We start from the raw sequence: 22,735 nt of genomic DNA on the forward strand, positions 1-22,735 counted from the left end.
GTATAAATAATGAGTCTTTTGGCATATTAGACCAACACATTTGTTACGGCACAAACGTCAATGAACTGCAGTATACTTCCATCAGATACACAACAGCTTATAGTACATTTTTATAGTATTAAGTTGTTACAAGAATTTGTCATTTTTGTTGGCACAGACTAACACAGCTATCCTTCTGGAAAACTGTACTACTTACCTTATTCTGTTAGTAATAAGGAATGGCAAGATGTTGCACAGAATGTTAAAGTGTCCTCCCACCCCCAGTAGAAATGTTAAGATCTCTGGCTTTTAAGCTTAAGAGTTACCTACATAGAAAAAGATGCCAGTGAAATTAAGCTCAACTCTGCAGCTATTATAACATTTTTCACATTAAGAGATTTGTCTATCAGCATAGACCATGAGGGCAATCTTCATCATGCTTGTCTGAAAACATAGCACCATGTCTTCTGTAGCAATTTTCTCATTGAGAATATATGCCTCAAAAGTTCTCACAGAAAGGTATTTTGAATAATTAAACACTCACTCAGATGAATAAACATGACTTAATAATCTACTGAGAGGACAGCTATTCTGCTCTTCATTTGGTGCATTTCAAATGAATATGAGATATTAAATTACATAATATAAACACAGGAGTGGCATATATTCACTATTTGCTAATATAATATGCTGCCAACTGTACTTGTTGTGTATAGAAATATTAAAATGTTCAGGACTAAGACCTAATTTTGAGGTCTGGGAAGATGGGAGAAACAATCCCAGTCATTCTGAACATTGGGGCCAAACATTCTCTCCCCTTCTAAAATTCTTCTCTCTCTTCAATCATGGCCCTGTTAAACTTCAAAATGCAAAGATAAATTGTTCAGCACTTCAGCCAATAATTCCACAGTTCTCAGAATGTACTTTGTCACCAATTCAGATATATAGTATAAGGCAAACTTGTTACTTAGAAGAAGGGTAATATGAAACTGTAATTGAAAAAAATAATCTGGTTTTAAAAATGGTGTGAAGTTATTCAAGCAAAGCAGTAGATTTCCATAGTAGGAAAAGAAGGTATAATACTTTCCCCACTGAAGGAGATCTGAAGTGAAGGATACAAAACTTTATTATCTTAATTTAAATGAGACAAATATTAGAAAGCACTATAAATCTCTTATTCACCATTACCCAAATCCATAAATACAGATCTTTTCTGCCCTGAGGTTTACACTTTAGGTAGTACCTTGAAAGCCTGGTGAAAGTCACTCTCTATACAGTTACTGTATTTGGGTTTCAAGAACAAAGATTGAGGTAAATGAACATGTATTTTTCCAAATCAGTTGCACTAAAGGCTTTTAGAGCTTTTTGTAATTTTATGGTTTCTGTATTTACTTTTCCTTATCAAGCATATTGACTTTTTGTTTAAAAAAGATTTGCTCATTTTAGAATTTGAACTTAATATGTTTGAGAACATTCAGCATTTCTTTTGACTAGAAAAATATAGGAATCATGGAACATTTTGACAAATCAAGATTAAAAACATAGCTGACTTCATATACATTTCTACACAGCTAGCACAGGCCTAGGACATAAGACTTTCAACCTGAGAATTCTTTGTATTCTTCTGTTTTGTACAAGTAACAATGAACCTGACACTATCTTATAAAAATCTAAGTCTTTTTATTATATATTTTGCATTAAATACAGCATCAGACACACAAAAATACATGTATGACCCAGTCTAAGTTTGAAGAGTGTTAGTCCAAAAGTACTTTATAATTTGCAGCAGCTGACAGGTTACATATGACTGGTGTAATATACAGAAAACAGAATTAGGCCCACAGATTTAAATATTAACATGCAATAGGTGAAAGTATTTCTTAGAAGTCTTTTCTCCAAACATTCAGATACCATCACAAACGATAATGAACATTTCTTAGGATTCAAGTGTATATTCTACATTGGCAAATTATTCTTGTGCATGAAAGTATGCCCCCTTATCAATGCTTAATTCCCTGTGTTAAATAGTTAAGTGGCAATATATCACTTCTAAAAAAAATAGCCTCTTAAAAAGATTATTTGTAAGTTAAATCATCTCTGATTTAAGAGACAATTTTCTGATTTCATAAAAATAAAGCTTACACATTATTCATTTTCAGCCTAGACATCATGAAATCTTTTTGAAAAAGCTGTGCTGTCCTTGTACAGTAGGGGATAACTTATTTTTCAAGTTTAATTGTACATAGTATTAGTTAGCATATGAAAGTGTACTAGAGAAAGCCTCTTCCAAAACAGTCAGAAATGAATTGCTACTCATTTATTTGATGGATAGCACAAATATATTCTTAATTGTTTCACACTAGCTGACTATCCTTATATTCCAAGCATTAGATTCTTACATACTTTAAGGCACATTATAAAGGAAGAATCCCTGCTCAGTCCTGCCTCAGAATTAAAGGGTCTACTGGCTGACAAGCACCCAAAAAGGTGTTGAACAGGAGACAGGCAATATCAGAGCAAGGAGGTAAAGGAATTTTACATATATTAAAAAAAAAAAAGTATAATCCTTACCAAAATGAGTATTTCCAACTGCACTGCCTTTCCTATTTTAGTTCTGAAACTACACTATGTTAATCAGGAATTGAAGCTAAGTCTTTCATCTTGGCCATTTTTCATAGGATAAATACTACCTGTTTTGGGAGAGATGCCAGCTTGTGACTATACTAAATAGCTTACAAACAAGAACATAGTATACATGTAACTTTTAAATCCTATCTGATTAAAAAAATGTAAACACCTTGGAATGTAAAGAATTTAATACCCCACAAGGATAGTTTTGATGAAGCACCACAGCAGCTGTCCAACATGAGGAAGATGAACATTCTGCTCTCATCATGTATTGATGCAAGACAACATGTGTCTAACAGCACTGGGATTTACTTTCTGCTTTTAAGGGATTCAGGTCCAGTTTTAATTTATCAACGTCATTCTCTTCATTCGGAAAGGCCTTCAGGTTGGCAAGGATGTTTTCCACCAAGAACCGAGCAGCCTCATCAATGTTGATGTTATCCTAAGGAGACCATGAGACAAGTTAATGCTTTCTTGCACACAAGGATCAAGATGGTCCAAAATGCTAGATCTCTGCTTTTACAAAGAAGTCTGGAACTGGTTTGCTAACAAAGCATTTCACTGTCCTTAGAACCTTTCCTTTTTCACATTATGGCTGATCTTTGTAGGGATGCAACAATATTCACACAACCCACTAAATCACAAAGAAATAAACTACTGCTTGTCAAGGTACAAGAACATAACCTAAAATAAAACCCTTCATTATGCTGAGGATGTGCTTAGCCACTTTACAACTTTTTCTCAAGAACAGGCCTGCAGAGAGAATATCTGTCAGATCCCCCGATCAAAGGTTTCACAGAAACCCTTATCAGGGCATCTCCCATCCTTTCATTCTCTCATGTTGCCAGATGGGAGGGGGTGTGAAGTTGGAGTGTAAAGTGGTTTATTATGACTATGGAGCACATCAAGGACGCGGGGTTGAGATACACCAGGAATACCATCTGGATGGGAGGGGGAGTGACATGCTTTGTGGGAAAGGAGACTAACTAAGGGAATGTAGTTTTAAATTAGGTTTGAGCGGGAAATCTTTATTCGCAGCTTGCCTTCTGTACCATTCATTACGCTTCATTAAAACAGTTTAAAGAGATCCAGCCTCTTGACTGCGTATGTGTGAATGCTCGAATGATCAGGTGCTGACAATATCTAGATTTTAACCAAATGTCAAATACTCTATCTCTGAATTTACACCTTTTACTTGTTTATCCTAAGTAACAGATTCACAAGTAGCTATTTAAATGCTTGTTCATAGCAAGGAGCTGTGGCTACCATTTTATTTTTATAGACCACATGCATCTGACCTTCCCGCCAGCAATCGCTGTTCCAGGCTGTGTGCTCCTTTATTAAAAGGGCAGCCTGAGTCTGACTTTTCTCCTGCTTGAATTTGTCATCTCCTTTCTTCCCATAAGCATCAAAAACCAAAACATTAAGGACAAGATCATTCATGTGCACCATATAAGTACTAAATGAATGAGTGTAAAGTTAAAATATGAGTTGAAGGGATTACTTGCTATGTTTAGCAGCTGGCAAGAGTTTCCTTTGCAAGCATGCCAAGCAACATTAAATGAATATAGGCAAATAACAAATCATTTGATGTTGGCAACATTTTTAAACCACTTGTTAAAGATTTTATCCAACTATGACAAATCTGAGGAAAAGAAACAGGCATCATACCAGGGTCTATCAAGCAGTTAATTATCTATTTTCCTTGCTAATGTTATAGATCTTATGGAGAATTTATTCCTCATCCACGTTTAGCTATCTAGTTATAAAAGGTGGAGGATGGAAAACATAGAATTCCACAAGATCATTATCACTTTAAGTTTGCATGCTGGATCAAAATTATTTTATTTTTTATTTATTTATTCAATTTATATACTTGCCCATCTCAAACCAGTGACTCTGGGCATCATTGATGAACTAGAACTGCTATTTATGTATAGCTAGACAATAATTTGTGAACGTTGGGGCTTTTATATTATCAGAACATGTAGATTTTAAAAAGAATGGGGGGACGGGCTGACACCACTAAAAAACAATGTCACTGTGTAAGATTTCAGTTCTTTTTTAATCCTTTTGCTGGAAAAAAGAGGAAAATTTGACCCTTATCAAATTACTTATCTCTTTAATGGAGTATAAAGCAATATTCACTAGGTGTTACACAGCATGAAGGCACCTAGCAATCCATCCGCTCAAACCATTTTAATTTCTTTCACTAAACCACTAACCATTTTAATTTCTTTCACTAAAGTTCCCCTCACTTCTTTGAGATCAATGTAACCAATATCTGTAGAAAACCAGAAAGTGACAAATTGGGGAAGCCTGAATTAGCAGGACCAAACTGCAAGGCTGAGCTAGGCCAGCAGGCCAGTTCTCCTGAACACAAATCCTTTGTTTAGGAATAGTCTTACCTTAGCAGAAGTTTCAAACCATCCAGCAAAGCCTCCCTCTTTGCAGAACTGATTCAACTGAGAAGAAGAAGGATTTTGGCTACTGTCTTTCTTCTGGTCACATTTATTGGCAAGTAGAATGGCAGGGATTGGGCTACCATTGGGGAGCAGTACTTTATTGTCCAAGTCATGTTTCCACTTGGAAACTGCCTCAAATGTTGATCCTCTGGTGACATCAAAGACTACAAAAGCTCCTACAGCTTCTTTATAGTACACTCTGGTCATATTTCCAAAGCGTTCTTGACCTGAAAGATAAATGGGCAAGTATTATGGAAAACAGCATTAAATATTGTTTCCTTAAAGAGGCTGAGGGGGAATCCTGGATAATGGATAGAATATTGGAAATAAATTGCAGTAATCAAGATACTTGGAGAAGTAGAAGAGTTAAGCAGAGTTTTCCTAAATAAGTATGGCAACATATGGCAACAAAGTTAACTATATGCCTTACCTCTGTACTAAAAATTAAGAGTGAATGGTAGGTAAAATAGTTGAGTGGATATTTATCAGAGTTCAAAACTCAAGAGAGATTTTATTCACATTTAAGGACTGAGAAAGAAATAGAAAATAGTTTGTTCTGTCTAAACTAACCACCCAGAGTCCCCTTTTCGGGAGAGATGAGCGGCGATAGAAATTTGAAAAATAAACTTAAGTACATAGTCCTTACAAACAAGAACATAGTATACATGTAACTCTTAAATCCTATCTGATTTAAAAAAATGTAAACACCTTGGAATGTGAAGAATTTAATACCCCACATGGATAGTTTTGATGAAGCACCACAGCAGCTGTCCAAGCAAAGGTAGAGATATACACAGAAAAAAATCATCAATATATTGTACTCTAGGACTCAGCAGTCCACAAAGCTATGGGTGATGGGAAACCCATTCTAGAACCAAATGGAATTTAGAAAATCCCTTGACAGTCCTACAATTGGTTCCATTTAAAATCTGCCTTCAGTTTAACAATAATCTGTCTATGGAAAAATTAGTTACGAAAAAATCCACACAAATATAATCACTCATGACAGAAGGTTCATGGTTGAATGTGATTTTAATTATGTACTCATGACTTTCATGCAATAGTTAATAACAAAGAGTTGGAGTGTTTGAGTTAACAACCAGATATTACCCAAGCAACAGAACTGAAATTCAGTAAATGACCAGAGGAAATGAATGTATATGTTGTGGTACTGAAGGTCAGATACTTGTCAAACTAGATATTTAAGAGTTTAATATCATAAGTAGCAATATAAGTAAAGGAAATCATATAAGTCCTTCAAGTTTCCAGAGAAATGAGAAGGAAATAAAAGGTTCTTCATATGTCCATTAATTGCCTCTAAGACTTTCTTTCCAGAACCCAGAATAATTGGATTAATTCAACTCTGGGCCTTCATTTACAATAGTGATAGCTTGTGATCAGGTTAGCAAATTGTGAGATAAACTGAGAATGTGCTATATTCCTTATAACAGCAATAATAACAGTGATAGTATTTGAATACCTATGGGGATATAGGTTTGGCATCTGGGTTTGTAAGCTCAGCTATACAATAACAGATATCCTATAATGAACTCAGTCTCCTGCTTCTTCTGAAATAGAATGTATCATCTTTGGTCACAAATGCCTTTCAACTGACTACATAATACAGATGAATCACCACACAAAGATCTAGCCATAAAGGCAGTAATTAAAAATCAGTGTGAGAAGATGTTTAAAATACTGGTAGAGGGAGATCAACAAGCTATCACAAAGAGAGTAAGGCAAATATTTGATTTAATGGACTTCAGTTTAGCAGACTGTGGATTTAATAGACAAAATCTTTTGGAGCTTTGTCCAGATTTCTGGAAATAATGGAATTTGCCCCAAACAACAGAAAAAAAAAAGCAGCCAGTTTGGTCTAGTAGTTAAGGCACTGGGCTAGAATCCAGGAGTCTGTGAGTTCTAGTCCTGCCTTAGGCATGAAAACCGGCTGGGTGACCTTGGGCCAGTCCCTCTCCCTCAGCCCAACTTACCTCACAGGGCTGCTGTTGTGGGGAAAATAGGAGGAGGAAGGAGGAGTATTAGGTATGTTCCCCGCCTTTATTATTTTTATAAATAACTCAAGTCCAGACAATGTTCTCCACAAAAACAGGTATTCACTATTCTATATTACTCTGTTTAAAAAAAATACATTGAATCAGAAAAAAAGAAAAACCAGCACCTCCCCTGACTTAAATATATTTTGGGACGCCGATGTCATGAGTAAGGATGGCAAGCAGGGGGCTCCCATCCAGGCTGTAAAGCACATGCGTAGTACTGAGGAATTAAGCAGCCATTCAAAGAGACACAGATCAGGCCCGCCTTAGCCTTTAGGGTTTATATGTCTGGGTTTTTCCCACGCTTACTCAGTTTGTTAGGATTCTGTTTATGTAGCAGTAATAAACATTAGAGTACTACTCCTCGTCTCAGCGTGTGTCTCACTGTTAGGACAGCCACTATCAGTCTCTGCAGTTTATGGGAGTTATTATAATTATTATAATAATCAGTAAAGTATATTTTCCTATGCATGCATGTATTTGGGGCCTTGAAAAAGCCCATTGTCATTTAATGGACATTTGGTTTTAATAGACAACCTTCTCCCCCATTAGTCTGTTTAACTGAGAGTTGCAATACTATGATATATAGGTCCAGCAACTGTGAAGAGAACTCAGTGAATAAGGTTTCAGTGCCTAAACAACCACAGTGGAAACCTATGCAAGACCGAGAAAGCAGACATGGGCTGAAATTAAGAGACTCTTTAGGCAAAAGGCAAATCTAGATTTGTAAAAAGCCTCCACATAACTATCTCTTAACCCTAATTCAGTGAAAGCAGAGGTACAGGTATAAGCATAAAATGGGGGAAGAGAAAGTATTTGCTGCCAACTTACTCTTTCCTGGATAAATACTGCAACATTTTATTTGTTCTGTCCTGTTGAGAAACTCTAATCACAGAAACAAACTGGAAAGAACCCATGGCTTATTTCTCCATTTAATGATTAGCAGGTTGCCACCAGATGATGTAAGAAAATTAAAAGAAAACCTAAAAAAAAAGCCGGTGGCAACCACAGCCAAGCTATGTGGTGCTACAGAAACCATACACATACATTTGGATGTCTTCATGAAAGTTTATAAACTAGAGTACTGTAAACAAGTTGTCTGAATTCATTTAATGATCCTCATAATCATACTTACTCACTCGTCTGCTTTTCACTTCCTTTCCTGAAAATTCTGTTTTTTTGGCATGAGGCCCTAGGCCTGTGCAAATAATTTAATAATAGCTTCACCAGCTATCCCTGTGGTAGTGTCTTCTGTGCATGTAACCCAGATGCCTGAAAGGTCTTGAAGCAACTGCGCTCAACCTTCAAGCAGTTTCTTTGCTCCTTGCTGGCTGATACGTGCAGAGTGTTAATTTTGCCTTTTGCTCATCTATGCCCTGGTGTCAATATCCAGAGACAAGTCAATTCTGCCCTGGAAATTTGTGTGGTTTCACATCTCCCTTCTAAATAAACAGGGCTTATGTTTGTAGCAACAATAGCAGTAACATACATGATCTTTAAAAACATTCATGCATGCTCTTGAAACACTGACAGAATACCACGGACAACGGATTACTTTTTCTTTCATTCTGTAAGAGACTGTAACCTAGTTGGTTTTGTTGAACCATAATTAATGAAATAGCAGAGTTGCTTCAGCACCTGCTCCCAGCTGAACAAATCTGAAAAAAGCAGTCTTGCGAGCCTGGAAAAGGGCATGGTAACTTTAACAATTCCAAAGGGATGCTTTGTACATGTTCCCATCTGTTCAAAAGCACATTTTTTCAAATGGTTTGCAGAACTCTTAATACCTAATTCCTAAACGCATAGTTACAACTCTACAATTACAAGGCTATAGGTGACTTTAGTGTCACCTCTTCCATTGCATTCCTTTTCTCCATCTGCTCTTTGAAAGTTTGCCTTGAAAGTGGCAAAGACTGCAGACTAAACTTAACATCTCAACACAAAATTGTGTGACATTTTACAACCCATGGTGAAGAAGTACTCTCATCATTCTACTTCATAATAAAGTAGGATTTCCATAAAGTATCTGGTATCATAAGTTTAAAAACGTTAGCTTCTATAGTGACAGCTGTGCCAGAGCACTTTTTCTTTTTGCCTAATGAAATGTAAAAGGCCATTAAAGTTCTGAAGCAACAGGGAAAGGCAGGCTAGAACGGTTAGAGGAATGACCCAATTTATACCAGAGGCAGTTGCAACCTCTATTGTGTGCTTCCTCTTAGCTTCTTTAAAGAGACTAAACAACTTTTTACCCCACTCTAAAAGGTATTTGCATGCCTGCATGTAACAGGAGAAAAGGAAAAAAAAACCAAAACTAATTTTCTGCATCAGAACTGTCAATTGTTTGCCAAAGCAGGTTACACAAACATCAGCTTCTGCATTCAGTCCATCAGGAAATTGCACAAGAATGATGAAAAGCCCTATTCTGGGATGCCTTTATATCAGTTGCAACACCTTGTAATGTTTCAAGGCACTGAGTTCTCAGAATAATAAATTTTTCATCGTTTTTAGATAATAGTCCCCCCTTTAGTCCTCCCTTTGGGTAAGGGGGGAGTCCCCCCTTTAGATAAGAGTTCCCCCTTTGGGGGGAAATGGGCAGTGGCTAAATTAAATAAACAAACAAAAATAGGCAATGCCACTGTTACAGTTCCTAGATTTAACTACTGTATGTTTGCTTGTATAATTATCCTAGCATTCTCTGGAATTCTGATTTATACCTGCAGCAGCTGCATAGCGCTAGAAATGGGCATGATTGTTTTAATAAATCATACAGATTTGCATCTGCATACTCATGATAGATATACATCCACATTCTTATGTACTTCAAGGTAACTTCAGAACTGAATCAAAAACATCAAGAAATTCTATATGCTTTGTCTTAGTCTTCAATATAAATCTATGTATCACCAATGCAATTCAAAGGACTATTTTTAAATCTTGGGATTGGGGCTTCTCAAGTATTGCCTTCTCCTGTATGAATCTTCCCAAGAACTGAATTCTTTTCTATAGAAGAACGGACAGTAATTGAGGAAAGAAGTAGCCTTTTGTTGATATTATACTTATTTTCTTCCAAAGAGCTAGAGGTAATGTACACAATTCATTTCCTTCCATTTTATATTCACCATCTCTCTTACAGCAATAGCCTAAAATTACCAGACAGCCATCATAACCAAGTGGGGGGTTGTATTTAAGTCTCTTCAAGCCTGTGTCTATGTGTCTGGACAAGTCCCTGCAGTTTAATTGGCAAGGTTTTTCAGAAGTGGTTTTCCATTGCCTCCTTCCTAGGGCTGAGAGAGAGTGACTGGCCCAAGGTCACCCAGCTGGCTTTGTGCCTAAGGTGGGACTAGAATTCACAGTCTCCCAGTTTCTAGCCTGATGCCTTAACCACTACAGCAAACTGGCTTTCTTCCTCAAGCCTACATTTGCCATTATTGCTGAACATTTGCCTGATAAATTCTATTTTGAGTTCTAAGTAATCCTTTTATTTGCCCATTCATTTGAGTTCTGTTTTACAGCGTGCCCAGAATCTACATTAAGTTATTTTATTCTGTGTGAGTCTGTCTTTTACGGTGCAGTATTGATTATGCTCTTTTTCCTTATTGTGGCTATGATCATCAATTCTCACAATTTCTTCACAGATCTGAAAACAAGATAAATGCTTTGTTGTACAACTGAGAAAATAATGATGGGTGAACAGACAAAAAACATTACACATCAAGGACTCATCGCCAGGGCTTCAATTTTTCAGTAACGACCAAATTTATTAGCATCTGAAACTGAAGAAACAGAAAAATTCTACCAAACAGCCAGTAACTACACTGATGTACTTGCAAACCTGAATGAATGATTGTGAAAAAGGATTTTTGTTGAACAGGGTTTCCCAATTTGTTGCCAGATGTACTGCACTAAAATTCCTACAATCACGAGTTAAGATGAACTTTAGAAGAAGCCAAGTTGAATAAGGCTGTTATAAAACAACTCAAGCTGGGAGATAAGTCTCCCTATCTGCCCTGTCAAAGCTTCAAAACGAGTTAAATCACATACCCTGCATATAGAGAAACCCTTCCATAGGAGGAGGACTTATTATAGTTTATTATTTATTTATAGTGTTTTTATAGCTTATTTTCCCACATGTATAACTCACTTTTGAATATTGCTCTCTACTCATACATTTAAACTGAATATTTTTTCTTTGTTTTAGAGGATTCAGATTTCTTGTACACTTATAAAGAGAAACATTTTTTAATTAAATGTCTTGCTTCCTTCGAAGCAATCTGAAAATGTGCTAAAATTAAGACAAAAGGATTTCCATTCACAAGGGTTTCCTCATGTGATAATGGAATGAGCAGTCACTTCCGTATTCTACCATGTCCTTCCACAAACATCAAACTAAAACAAGCTGCAGGAACTCCTTCATGCATCAAGTACATCTTAGCCATGTATCATTAAGGCCTTCCGTAGCACTCAGCCCCATTGGGGTAGCAGCTTTGCAGAATCCACTGATGTAAGTTAAGCAGGCAAATTATTTGGACCAAGATCAAAAAAACTTTAGACATACTTGTGTACTGGCAGGCCCCCAGAAATAGCTTCTCTCAACAGCTGACTCTCAAGTCATATCAAAGCTCTGGGTGCAGAGAGCCCAACATGATCTAAACCATGATTCCACTGTAGAAGGGCAGACACTTTTTATTTGAGTGTATGTATATTCTTTCTAGGATGAAGGAAGGAAGGAAGCCAAGAATGCTTATAGCAAGAAATTGATTAAAAGGTGCGATTCAACACCATTATCAGTCTCCTTCCCAAGTAAATTTTTCAGTTTTTAAATGGGCAGAGAAGTAAACAAAGATGGTGGCACCTTTTCAGACTAATACATTGTATAAAAGGCATAAGCTTTTGTGAACTACAGCTCACTTCATCAGATGAGTGGAGTGGCTAAACTGATAGTATTAAGACCTGCACCTTTAAAATGGATTCATCCTCTTTCCTAATTGGATAAAATGAATACAAAGGAATTTTGAAAATGGGGATGTCTTCAGATTTTGCAAGCCATGCAAATAGGTGGGCCACAGTGACATATTAAATCTACAGCTTCCCCATGATCTAGCTACCCCCCTTTTCATATTTCAGCTTCAAGACAGTTAGAATCAGCTAAACTCTTAAATATCTTTATGTGGCAATTGCTATCTCATTAATTCATATGAATAAAAATTGCTGTTTGTGTGTGTGTGTGTATGTAATACATGAGAAAGACAGTAGCTGTATTACAGGACTTACAGGAGGCATTTTGTTAGCAATATTGAATGCTCTCATAAACCAAATATGTAAGCTTTCCACAAACTGCAACTTTTTGTAAAACGGTGTGACACTTCAGCTTGAACATGTGATAGTCATTCTCCACAACTGTTCAGTCTCCTGTCTTTATATCTCAAATTACTATTGCAATATATGGGCACAAAGAAAAATCAATTTTCAGCTAGAACATAGTCAAATGTCAGTCTGTGAAGTATATAGGAGATTATGGTTAAGTACTGGAGAAAACTTAAAGTTTGTTTAAAGCTGATTTGAAGTTCTGAAACATTAAAAAAAAATTAAATGATTGTCCAGCAAAAGAGATCGACTAAACCAGTTCAGACTACATATTTCTATTACAGGAATCAAGTAAGATGTTAACTTAAATCCTCTATAATCCATATCAGGCCAATATGTTTATTAAGCCAAACAAAAGGGCATAATAGCATGTAAACTTTCTAGTTCCACAAGCAAGATACTAAATAAAGCTGAAAAGCACTAGAAAAATTACTTCTTGTTCAATTTAAGTGTCTACATGTAATTACAGTCTGCTTTATTTACAGTCTTAAATTGTTCATAACTTAAAATTCTGCCCAAATAATGGAGACTATTAGTACTACAGTTCATAGCTTTTCAGGACAAACAAAAATGTCACAAAGGGGCATACAAATTTTCAGTATTTTTCTTTAGGTAAGATGTTAAAAAGTGGGATGAGAGGATACAAGGGAAAAAAAAGACCGTTTTAGCCATGAAGTCTGCAGTCCAAAGACAGTCTCAAAGTTAGTGGTAGTATTATTAAAATGAGGTTACACCTTGCATTCAGAGTCAGAGAATTATTTCCTCCAGGCTAGAAAACCACAGGGCCCATTAGTTCTCCATTTACATACTGCCATAACTATATGCAAAGGAAAGGACCTGTTAGCATCCCTACCTATTCATGAGTGATACTTCCTATTTAGAAATGTGCAGTGGGAGTAGAGACTATGTGGTATATAGCACAATAATTTCCCCTGGGATGTGTAAGGATTTAAGAAATTAATCAGTGGCTAGTAGATGTTTTGTTTGGAATTGCTTTCTGGGGTTTACTCGCATCTTATAGACTGGCCAACTCACAACAGGTTTAGCAGGTCTTATATTGAGTTTTCTGAAATGCCCTCCAGTCTTTTTCAAACCTAACTGATGGCATTTTTTAGAACTTCAACACAACTGAATTATTAGTGTGTTGAGTACGTTCAGGCAGTGTGCCAATGAAGCTTACCAGCAATACTGTTCCTTTAGGAGACCCTTGCCTTCTGCCTAATTACTTCCTGCTGGTGTCCTTTGGCTGGGATGGACTATAAATCCATCATAGCTATTGGCCATGCTAGGTAAGCAGATTTATGCAGAAGGCAAAAGACTGGGATTGGGAATTCCTTATCTGCAAAGCAGGCAGATTCAGGAGAGAGCTTGTTCTGTATGGCTGCATTCCTGAAACATTTAACCTGGTTACTTAATTAAATGATTTTCTGGATTTGCACAGTTGAGCCATAAATTAACCTAATGGGCTGCATCACACAACACCCTGCCACAAAACAGCTTCCCCAAACCTTAATCAAAGTTAACACACATTAACCTAGTATATGCTGCTCAAATTCATCTGCTAGGCTTTTAGTCAGATTAGTTGAGTGTTGGGTGTATAGAGCCTACATGTATTCTGACCAGGGTTGTCTTGTCTCAAAAAAGTGCCCTTCTGTAAGCTTTATCACACTATTCTTGTTAGCCAACTTGAGTGCCTATATAAGCAGAAATGAAGGGCATCAGTTTAATAAATACATTACTATTCAGCATAAGTCAAACTCTCTTAATTGAAATATTTGTGTATTGTTCCAATGTGGGGGAAGAACACATGTTTTCCCATTCATATTTATTGCAGTGAATTCTAGCACAATACTTGCTTGTCCCAGATGAGAATTACTCCTGAGAAAACATTGTTAGGCTTTGACTCTAAGGCTGGTTCTACTGTAGGGAACAGACACTGAAAGTTGTTAATGTGAACATGATTATACAGTGATCATGATGTGGCAATGCAGTGGCTGGATTCACACACTATGCTAACACAGTTTGCTTTAATCATGGCTTGTAGAATAAGCCACAGTGGCTGAGTTTATACAGTGTTAAGCCAAAGTTTTATAAACCACAAGGCTTGGTTAACACACAGTTACTAAGCCAAAGACAAGCAAACCACATTATGGTTTTGATTTATGTAGTTTCTGCCAGTGGCTATATTTTTAGATGATTGTGGAAGAGCACTGTCAAATAATGCTAATGTGACCAAACCCAGTATCTTCTGGAGACAAAGGTGGGTGTACTATTTAAATATAAAGAGGAAAGTAATATTTGTAAAAAAGCCCTGTTAAAATACAGCTCTAGCTAGCAGTTAAAGGGCTGGGCAATAGGTAGATCACTATCTTTATGGAAGGACATCAGTCTTCCCCAACTTAGTGTTCTCTAAATCTGTTAGATTTCTAGTTCCCATAATCCCTGGCCAGTAAATTCAGTGACCATCCTAACTGCAGATTATAGAGTCTGAAGGACACTGGGGAAGATGAAGACTGCAGTTCCAACAATACAACTCCCACGTGCAGATGGAAAACTACTGAAATTAAGGATATGCACTAATTCTTACTATAAAAACTGGGTCTTTTTTCTTTTGCTCAGTTAGGATTAGGGCCTAGATTCCCCCATTTTATTAATATATTTAATAGACAAAACCAGTCAGTGACAATGGTCTTTCTCTCACCTCCCAAATTTATATCTAGCTGTAATCCATTGTCACTCAAGCACAGGCTCCAAACAATCTAGTTACACCCAGTTTCAGGGCCAAGGTTTGGGTGTAGAATGTGTCTTGCATTCAGCTGCTCTGTAAAATGGTTTAAAGGCAGAATTCGATAAATAGATCTCTCAGAAAAAAGAGGAATGTATTTTAATTTGACTTATTACACTTACAAAACAGGAATTCAGCAATATGAAACTTCGTATTAAGGTCCTCTGCAATTTACCACTACCGGAACTTTAAACAATGAAAAAAGCAAGCAGAAAAAAAATACCACCACTGTTTACTGAATAGGAGAGAAAATGCCACAAATCTCGCAGTTTTTCAGATAGTTACTATTTTCAGAGTGACCAACAGTAAAGCAGAGAAATCTCTTCAATTGAGACTGTCTGGAAAATTATAGATGCAGCACCAAAATGTGTGTGTTTCCCTACCCATGCCACAGCTGTCAATATCAAAGAGGTGAAGCTTTCCCATCATCAGTGTGAAAAAAAAGTTTTAATCTTTGGAAACTCTATCAAGCAGCTGCTGAGAAAAAAGTTGGACACAATGGGGGTGTGGTTTAAAGCTGGAAATTTTAACAAAAGCCTTGAAACCTAACATTTGACCATATTTAAAATTTGTGTAAAAGCTCATTAACCTCTGGTATTTTTCCTGAATGAATATCCCTTCTACATAGAACAAAAGGAAGTGGATGAACCATGGAGGAAAACTCCTGCGTATTCTGATGTACGTACACAGTGCACATCTATATATGTGTCAAAGCTACCAATGAGTGTATCTACAGGACAAAACAAATATTGAGTCTTCCAAATTATAGCAAATATGACTCCCAGATTCCTTAAAAAGATCTCCCCACTCTTCCTAGGAGCTCAGAATGGTACCATTCAAAGAAGCACCTTTATTCTCCTATCATTCTCTTAAGCTATTTAAAGCTGAAACCGAGAGAAAAGAGAATGATTTCAGAAATTGAGCAGGAATCTGAACTCGAGTCTTCCCAGTCCATTTCCAGAACTCAATCCTGTACGCCTCACTGTCTTTCTTTTATGGAAACCAGTTGCAGCTTGCTGTCTCCCCTCCAGCTGAGGAAATCCAGTTCCCGTCTGGACGGACTGGCCATTCCCCAGCACACCTTCTCTCGCCCTCTCACCTGCGATGTCCCAGAGTTGCAACCTGACCAGGGTCCTGGTGTCCCAGTTGAGGACTTTGAGAGCGAAATCCACCCCGATGGTAGCCCGGTAGTGCTGGGAGAACAGCTGGTGGACGTAGCGCTTGATGATACTTGTTTTGCCGACGCCCAGCTCCCCGATGACTAAAACCTTAAAGAGATGTTCCCGACTCTCAGGTGCTCTGGAGCTGCCGCCGCCCCCGCCTCTCTCTGCTCCAGCCATTCCGGCCTCGCGACTCGTCGGCCTCCACGCTCTCCGGCGCTGGAACTGCGCTCGTGCGAAAACCCAGCCCGGCAGAAGCAAGGAAGGAAGCTGGGATCGCTCCCTCACGTGGCTACCGCGGCTCCAGGAACTTCCTTTGTCCAATCCCGATTCTTTGGCGGGAAGATATGTCCGGACACCCAGCACGCACGGAGGAAAAGAAGGCGGGAACCACCTGACTGGAGTCACAGGACACGGAAACCCGGCGAGTTATAAAACTTGTAAAAGGGGCGGAGGCGGCGCGCAGGCGAGTGCAGCCCTTCGTTCTCCCTTAGTGGCGCTTCTTCTCCAGGGAGGAAAGTTACGCAAAAAGTGCATGTCGCTGGGCGGCTTTTATTTTGAAGGGAAAGCGGCGGGGGAGGGAGGGACGGCAACGCTGCGCTTTCTGCAAGGAGATATATCTGCAAGCGGGAGAAAGGCTCGGATGCTTTCTCGACCGCTGTAGTGGGAAGGATGGAGTAAAAGACCTTCGGTGAGGCGGATGGAGAGGAACAAAAAGACAGCGGTTGTCTTTAGTACCTCGGTTTCCCCAGCCCTGCAGTATAGTACAATACAGTAGTGTAGAGTCGAATCGGCGCGCGTTAGGGAACTCGGCCTTTTTCACTCTCCTAGTTTTAACTGTTACATCCTTCCGCTTACCCCCTACTCTTTGGTGGGCACAGTGCAAAATCACACACACCTCCCTCGTGGCTTAGGAGGAGAAGCTGCGCCGCTGCTGGAGGTGCTTCCGTGAATAATCTCACCCAGAAAGAGGAATGAACATGCAAGGGCTTCTGCATGTTCTTTTCGTCCAGGAAGTATTACAGGCCAAATCCACGCTTCCAAACTGTCCACAAGCACTGGTCTTCTCTTGCTGGCGTGCCTCCTCCCCGGGTAGCAAAAGCTGCTTCTATTGCGAAGCTATGAAGGATCTACGGGAGAGGCCTTTCTGAAGATGCTCTTTCCTAACAGGTGAAAGGCTATCTGCTATTGCATAGTTGTCGCTCCCTCTGCTTTTAGGAGAGTAACCCAGATAATCATTTTAGTGTCATCCATTTAATTATTAACTAAATTTAATAATCTTATTTCCAGCATCTTCCCCCCCTCCTGTTGTGCTTAAATTCAAGCACAGCGTAACCCATCTGGTGCAGTTCCCTTTCCTCTGTTCCAATTCCTCCCTTCCTTCTCCTTTCTGTAGCTGTGTGCTGAGCATTCTTGCCAGATGGCATTTTTCTGCTATCTCCTACTCTGGAACATATGTGCCTGGAATGCATATCCTCTGAGCCTATGCCTGGACCATAAATGTGTATGTTGGTCTGGGTACAGGCTGCCTGAATGTGGTGTTCCGGGTATGGGATGGTCTGTGCCTGGAATGTTTTGCACATCCCTAAAAGGCAAGACATAAATAAAGTATGGTGTAGAGAAAGGTAAGATAAAGGCACCTTGAAGCTGAGCTCAACTTTTGATAGGATTACAGAATTGAGAAAGATTTCATGGTTTTCCCTTTTGTCAGGAAGGATTGGGCAGAGAATTATTGCTGTTCCCTCCAATTGCTCATCTGTTTTTGCCTTGTGGAGGTTGTGTTTGCTGTGCATCCTGATTTTTTTCATGATGCCATGGGAAGCACTAGATAGACTCATCCGAATAATGTAAAAGGTGGCTGCTGTTTGGAGAATGTTCTATCTGTACCTGTCACCTAGCTCTCAATGAGTGGCTTAGGGAATACCATTGCTTGCACTATTCTGATCTTTGTAGATATAGATACATCACGACATCTAAATATCTTTTCCAAGGCTTTCATGGCCACTCCACCAAGTGTTAGTCGACCTATAAAAATAGACATAAAACAATGCTATAAGGGGGTGCCAGTCTGTTTTTGTCTTACCTTCACTATCAAGCATGCAGCCAGTAGATATGCTACTGTAGAAAGTAAGAAAGATGACATTGGCAGTCCAGATCTGTTACAAAAGTGATGAGGAGAAAAACATGGCTTAAGTCCAAAACAAGCAGAAAGTATGTGGAAGTGGCTCAGGCAGACACCTCCCTAATTCACATGCATATAAGAAGGGGAGTGGGTACAGCACAATCAGACTTGCAAGATTCTGGCATTATAGCCACTGTCAGTAAGGAACCTTGACCTTCCTGTGCAGTTGATTCATGGTCTAACTGGGGGGGCTAACAACTTTTAACCAGACATAATTAGCAATTATGTCCTGAGCAATTGGAATGAATATCTGAGAAACACACAGTTGTTTCATAAAAAGAGATTGTCTGGATGGGTCAAGGGTCCATCTAGTCTAATATCCTGTTTTCCTTACTTGGTATTTCCAGAAGTATTAAACAATACCCACCATTGTTTATCATTCGCCAAACTATCAGGTCTTTATTGAAGTTGGAATTCAGAGTTTGTGGAGAGCACCAAATTGCCTCATTTCACAGACTGATCAGATCTGTGAAGGCCACAAGGAACACTTGAAGAAAGTGTCTTTCTCCCACACTAATAATTTGCTATTTCTGGGAGGGCTAATTTATTTTCTGAAACAATTTACATAGCATACCTCATGTCATGTAGTTTTCTGTCAAACCCTCAATCTGTCAATTCATTATTTCAAAGATTTGTGGGGTTCCTTAGGTCTTGGTCTCTCACTTCTCTACACAAAGCTTCTGGGGAAGGTCATCCATTGGTTTAGGGTCAGGTATCAACAGTCTACTGATGATACTCAGTTGTAGATCTTGACCCTAGCTGATCAAGCAATGCTGCCAAAGTCTTGTCCCAGTTCCTGGAGGCTGTTGCGGTCTGGATGGGAAGGAATAGGCTCAGACTCAGCCCTAGCAAAACCAAGCGACTATGGGTGCTTCGTCCTCCCAGTTTTGAGGGTTTTGGTCCTGAACAGGGTTGCATTGCCTGACACAGGATTGGTCCACAGTCTGGGGATATTCCTGAACTTTCCATAGGTTCAACTTGTTTGCCACTTGTACCCATTCCTGGATTGAGAGGCCCTCCTCACAACACTCATGCCTTGGTCACCTTGCAGGAGGATTATTGCTGCCCTTGAAGACCTTTGTCGCCCTCAGAAGCTACAGCTGGTCTGGAATGCAGCAGCAGAAGCAGTGATGGACAAGCCTTCCTATGCCCGTATAATACCGCCGCTCTGTGAGCGGCACTTGTTGCCAGTTAGTTTCTAGATGCACTTCAAACTGCTGAATTGCTGAAGCCCTACATGGCCTAGGGCCTAACTATTGGAGGAACTGCATCTCCCAAAGTGCCTGCCCATCATATGTGCTCCTCTGTAGAAGTTGGCTTGCTTTGGGTTCTGTCCATTAAGCAATGTCATCCCTGGAGGCAGGCCTTCTCTGTTGCTGTAATTGCCTTTTGGAACAGCATCTCCTGGAAATTGGTATGGCCCTCACCTTCTAACCTGGCTTCTTTCCAGACCTTGGATTAGAATATTTGGGCAGGCCCTTTTAAATTGTGGGGGGCTTGGTGTGGAAGGATAGTATGTTTTTCCCTTTTGGACAATTGTTATTTTTTTATATATAATAATGCTGTTTCTTGTAACTTTATGAAGCCACCTAGAGTTGGGTGGCCTTGGAACCCAAGAAAGAAAGACAGATGAAATACAGTACATGAAATATTTGGAGGTGCATAGGAAATGTTTCCAAGCTTCTAAGGGCTATGTTTAAACAATAATTCAAAATCCTGAGTCAAGAAGCATCATTTGATTTTAAGAATTAAATGCAGAACAGCCATATTCCTGTGAGTGGTAAAAGCAGGTTTCACAGTGGTAAAGATCTATACTTCAGAAGAAATCAGAAAATGAACTTGGCATTCTTAATTAGAGCTATTTGCTTGATAATAGAAGGTGAGATGGATTGTGTCACTTTGGAGATTAGCGTGCTGCATTCCTAATGCTTAAAAGCTTTGAAGTTCTGTTCTGAAAATCAAATTCCCAGGCTCTTAGAATTAATTCTGAGCTTCAAAAGATTTTACCAGTTGCACATTTAGTTTCTTACCCAGGAACATGAGAATATCATGAAATAAAAATAAGGCTTCCTGAGTTTGAAAGATACAAATGAGACAGGGGACTCTGTCTGAAACAGGAACCAGGAAATAAGCACTATGGAAATCGTCATCTGCATATCCTGCAGAATAACCATGTGGAATGGCTTGTGCTATTTAGAAAAAATCCCAAGCAAAATTTTACTGCAATCATTCCAGCAGTTGATACTGGTTGCTATCATGAAATTTTTCAGAAAGGACTCCTGTCACTGAGTAAAATGTATCTGATTATATTAGTGATATATGAATATGATGAAGTTAGGCTATCAAACTGACACACGTAAGGACCAAAAAAATTGGTAGTATGAAACTGTTTTTGCTGTCTGTTTGTCAGATATTTGTTTGTCAGCTGCTGGAATGACAGCAGTAAAATTTTGCTTGGGTTTTTTTTCTTTGAACTTTCTTTTCTTACTGAAACTTACCTAGCACTGGCGGTGATGAGATGAGCTGCTTGCTCACTACAGAATGCTCCTGGATATTTTTTACAACTAAGATTCCCCAAAAAGCCGTTCCGTGTTCCAGGAGGCAGTGCTTTAAGGCCAAATCAAGTGGCAGCAGCCCTTTTCAGGAAAGAGAAGGGAATGTAGAGGAAGATCTGGACTCTGGAGGGTGTGGAGGTAGGCTGTCTTTACAGTCAGAAGCATGATAAAGGGATTAACAAGTTGGGCCTGACGAATGGAATTCAAATGTTCTCATTTTAATAATGCACTCATAAGTAATATCTGCATATGTCATAATGCATCCATTAATACATGTGTAATGCAAGTATATACAATATGTGTGTCTCTGTGTGTGTGTATATAATGCACACAGACGTACGTATAATACATATACGTATATACATATACATACATGCACATGCAGTTTTTGTTCAGGGGATAGAACTATAGTAACTGCAAAGGCATAGGAATATACCTATTCAATTTCAGACAAATAGATTTCATGGGGCTTCCCTGTCACTAATTTAGTAATACTGGGTGTCAAGTAAAAGGAATGTACTCAGTAGTATCTAAAAACTTTTAACAAAAATCTTTCTACATATTACAAGGCCAGACTGGGGACAAATCATCCTGGAGAAAATCTATATGATCATTAGGAATCAACACTGACTTCATGAGACATAATCTTTGAATCCTTCCTGATGCCCAGTATCCAAGGGCATTAAAAAAAAACCTTTCTACATGTTTCTGCAATTTAATACAGCATATCGTATAAGAATTAAATCATTCTGTAATGACAACAAAGTCAAAGATATAATTAAGCAAAGTAAGGATATCATTAAAAGCTATTACAGCATTTAATTATTCTCAGGGACCAAGTAGGGCTGAGGAGACAATGATAATTCCTCTGACTCAAAAATTACTATCCTTATATGGATCTGGTTGATAAATTATTTAAGGAGGCTTGCATCAATATTTTAGGAATTTTTACTTCCAGCAGTCTACTCAAAAATTCTTTACTTTCCATATAAACTGGGTTCCCGGGAACTTGCTTTTCTTCCCAGGATCCCCCAGTTCAGGTCAGCTTTTTATAATTGATGAGAATGCAATAGTCCCTGTTAAAATTGCACACACTTGTCACATCTGCACTGGTTCCACCTTCGGAATGACCACTGTCAGGAATGAGCAAAACAGGGACAGAACATTCCTTTGCTAGTCAGATTAGCTGCATGTAGGTGGATGTGTATGGATCTGAATATGAATGGGTAAATTCTTGGGAATTGGAAATACCATGCACACTGGTTGAGGCTGGAAGAGGCTGGTTTCTGTGATCTTTATAAGCCTGCCTTTGAATCTTCTACATTGGAACCTGAGACCATGACCTGTTCCCTGCATATATCAAATTTCACCTAGATTAAGGTTACTCTTTTAGCCTGAACCTTCTCTTATCTACTTTACTTAACTGGGTTTAAATGCAGAAACTGGCTTGGATAACCCTTTGGGTCTAGAGGACAGATTTACTGACTTGCAACCATATCTAGCTGATTCTCCACAAAATAGAACAAAACCAAAGAAATTGATATTATTAAGGCTATGGAGTAG

The 22,735-nt window shown here is 38.6% G+C and overlaps 1 protein-coding gene across 1 annotated transcript; it reads right to left on the minus strand.

The window, feature by feature from the left end:
- Positions 1-1,639: 1,639 nt before the first annotated feature.
- Positions 1,640-16,882, minus strand: RAB32 (RAB32, member RAS oncogene family). The gene is made up of 3 exons (XM_063308934.1): positions 16,375-16,882; positions 5,016-5,299; positions 1,640-3,049 (listed from the first exon to the last, which is right to left on the minus strand). The coding sequence occupies exons 1-3, from the start codon at positions 16,613-16,615 to the stop codon at positions 2,900-2,902; spliced, it is 675 nt and encodes a 224-aa protein (XP_063165004.1). The 5' UTR covers positions 16,616-16,882; the 3' UTR covers positions 1,640-2,899.
- Positions 16,883-22,735: the final 5,853 nt, after the last annotated feature.

The sequence above is a fragment of the Candoia aspera genome, chromosome 1, assembly GCF_035149785.1.
Source record: "Candoia aspera isolate rCanAsp1 chromosome 1, rCanAsp1.hap2, whole genome shotgun sequence".
Classification (NCBI taxonomy): domain Eukaryota; kingdom Metazoa; phylum Chordata; class Lepidosauria; order Squamata; family Boidae; genus Candoia; species Candoia aspera.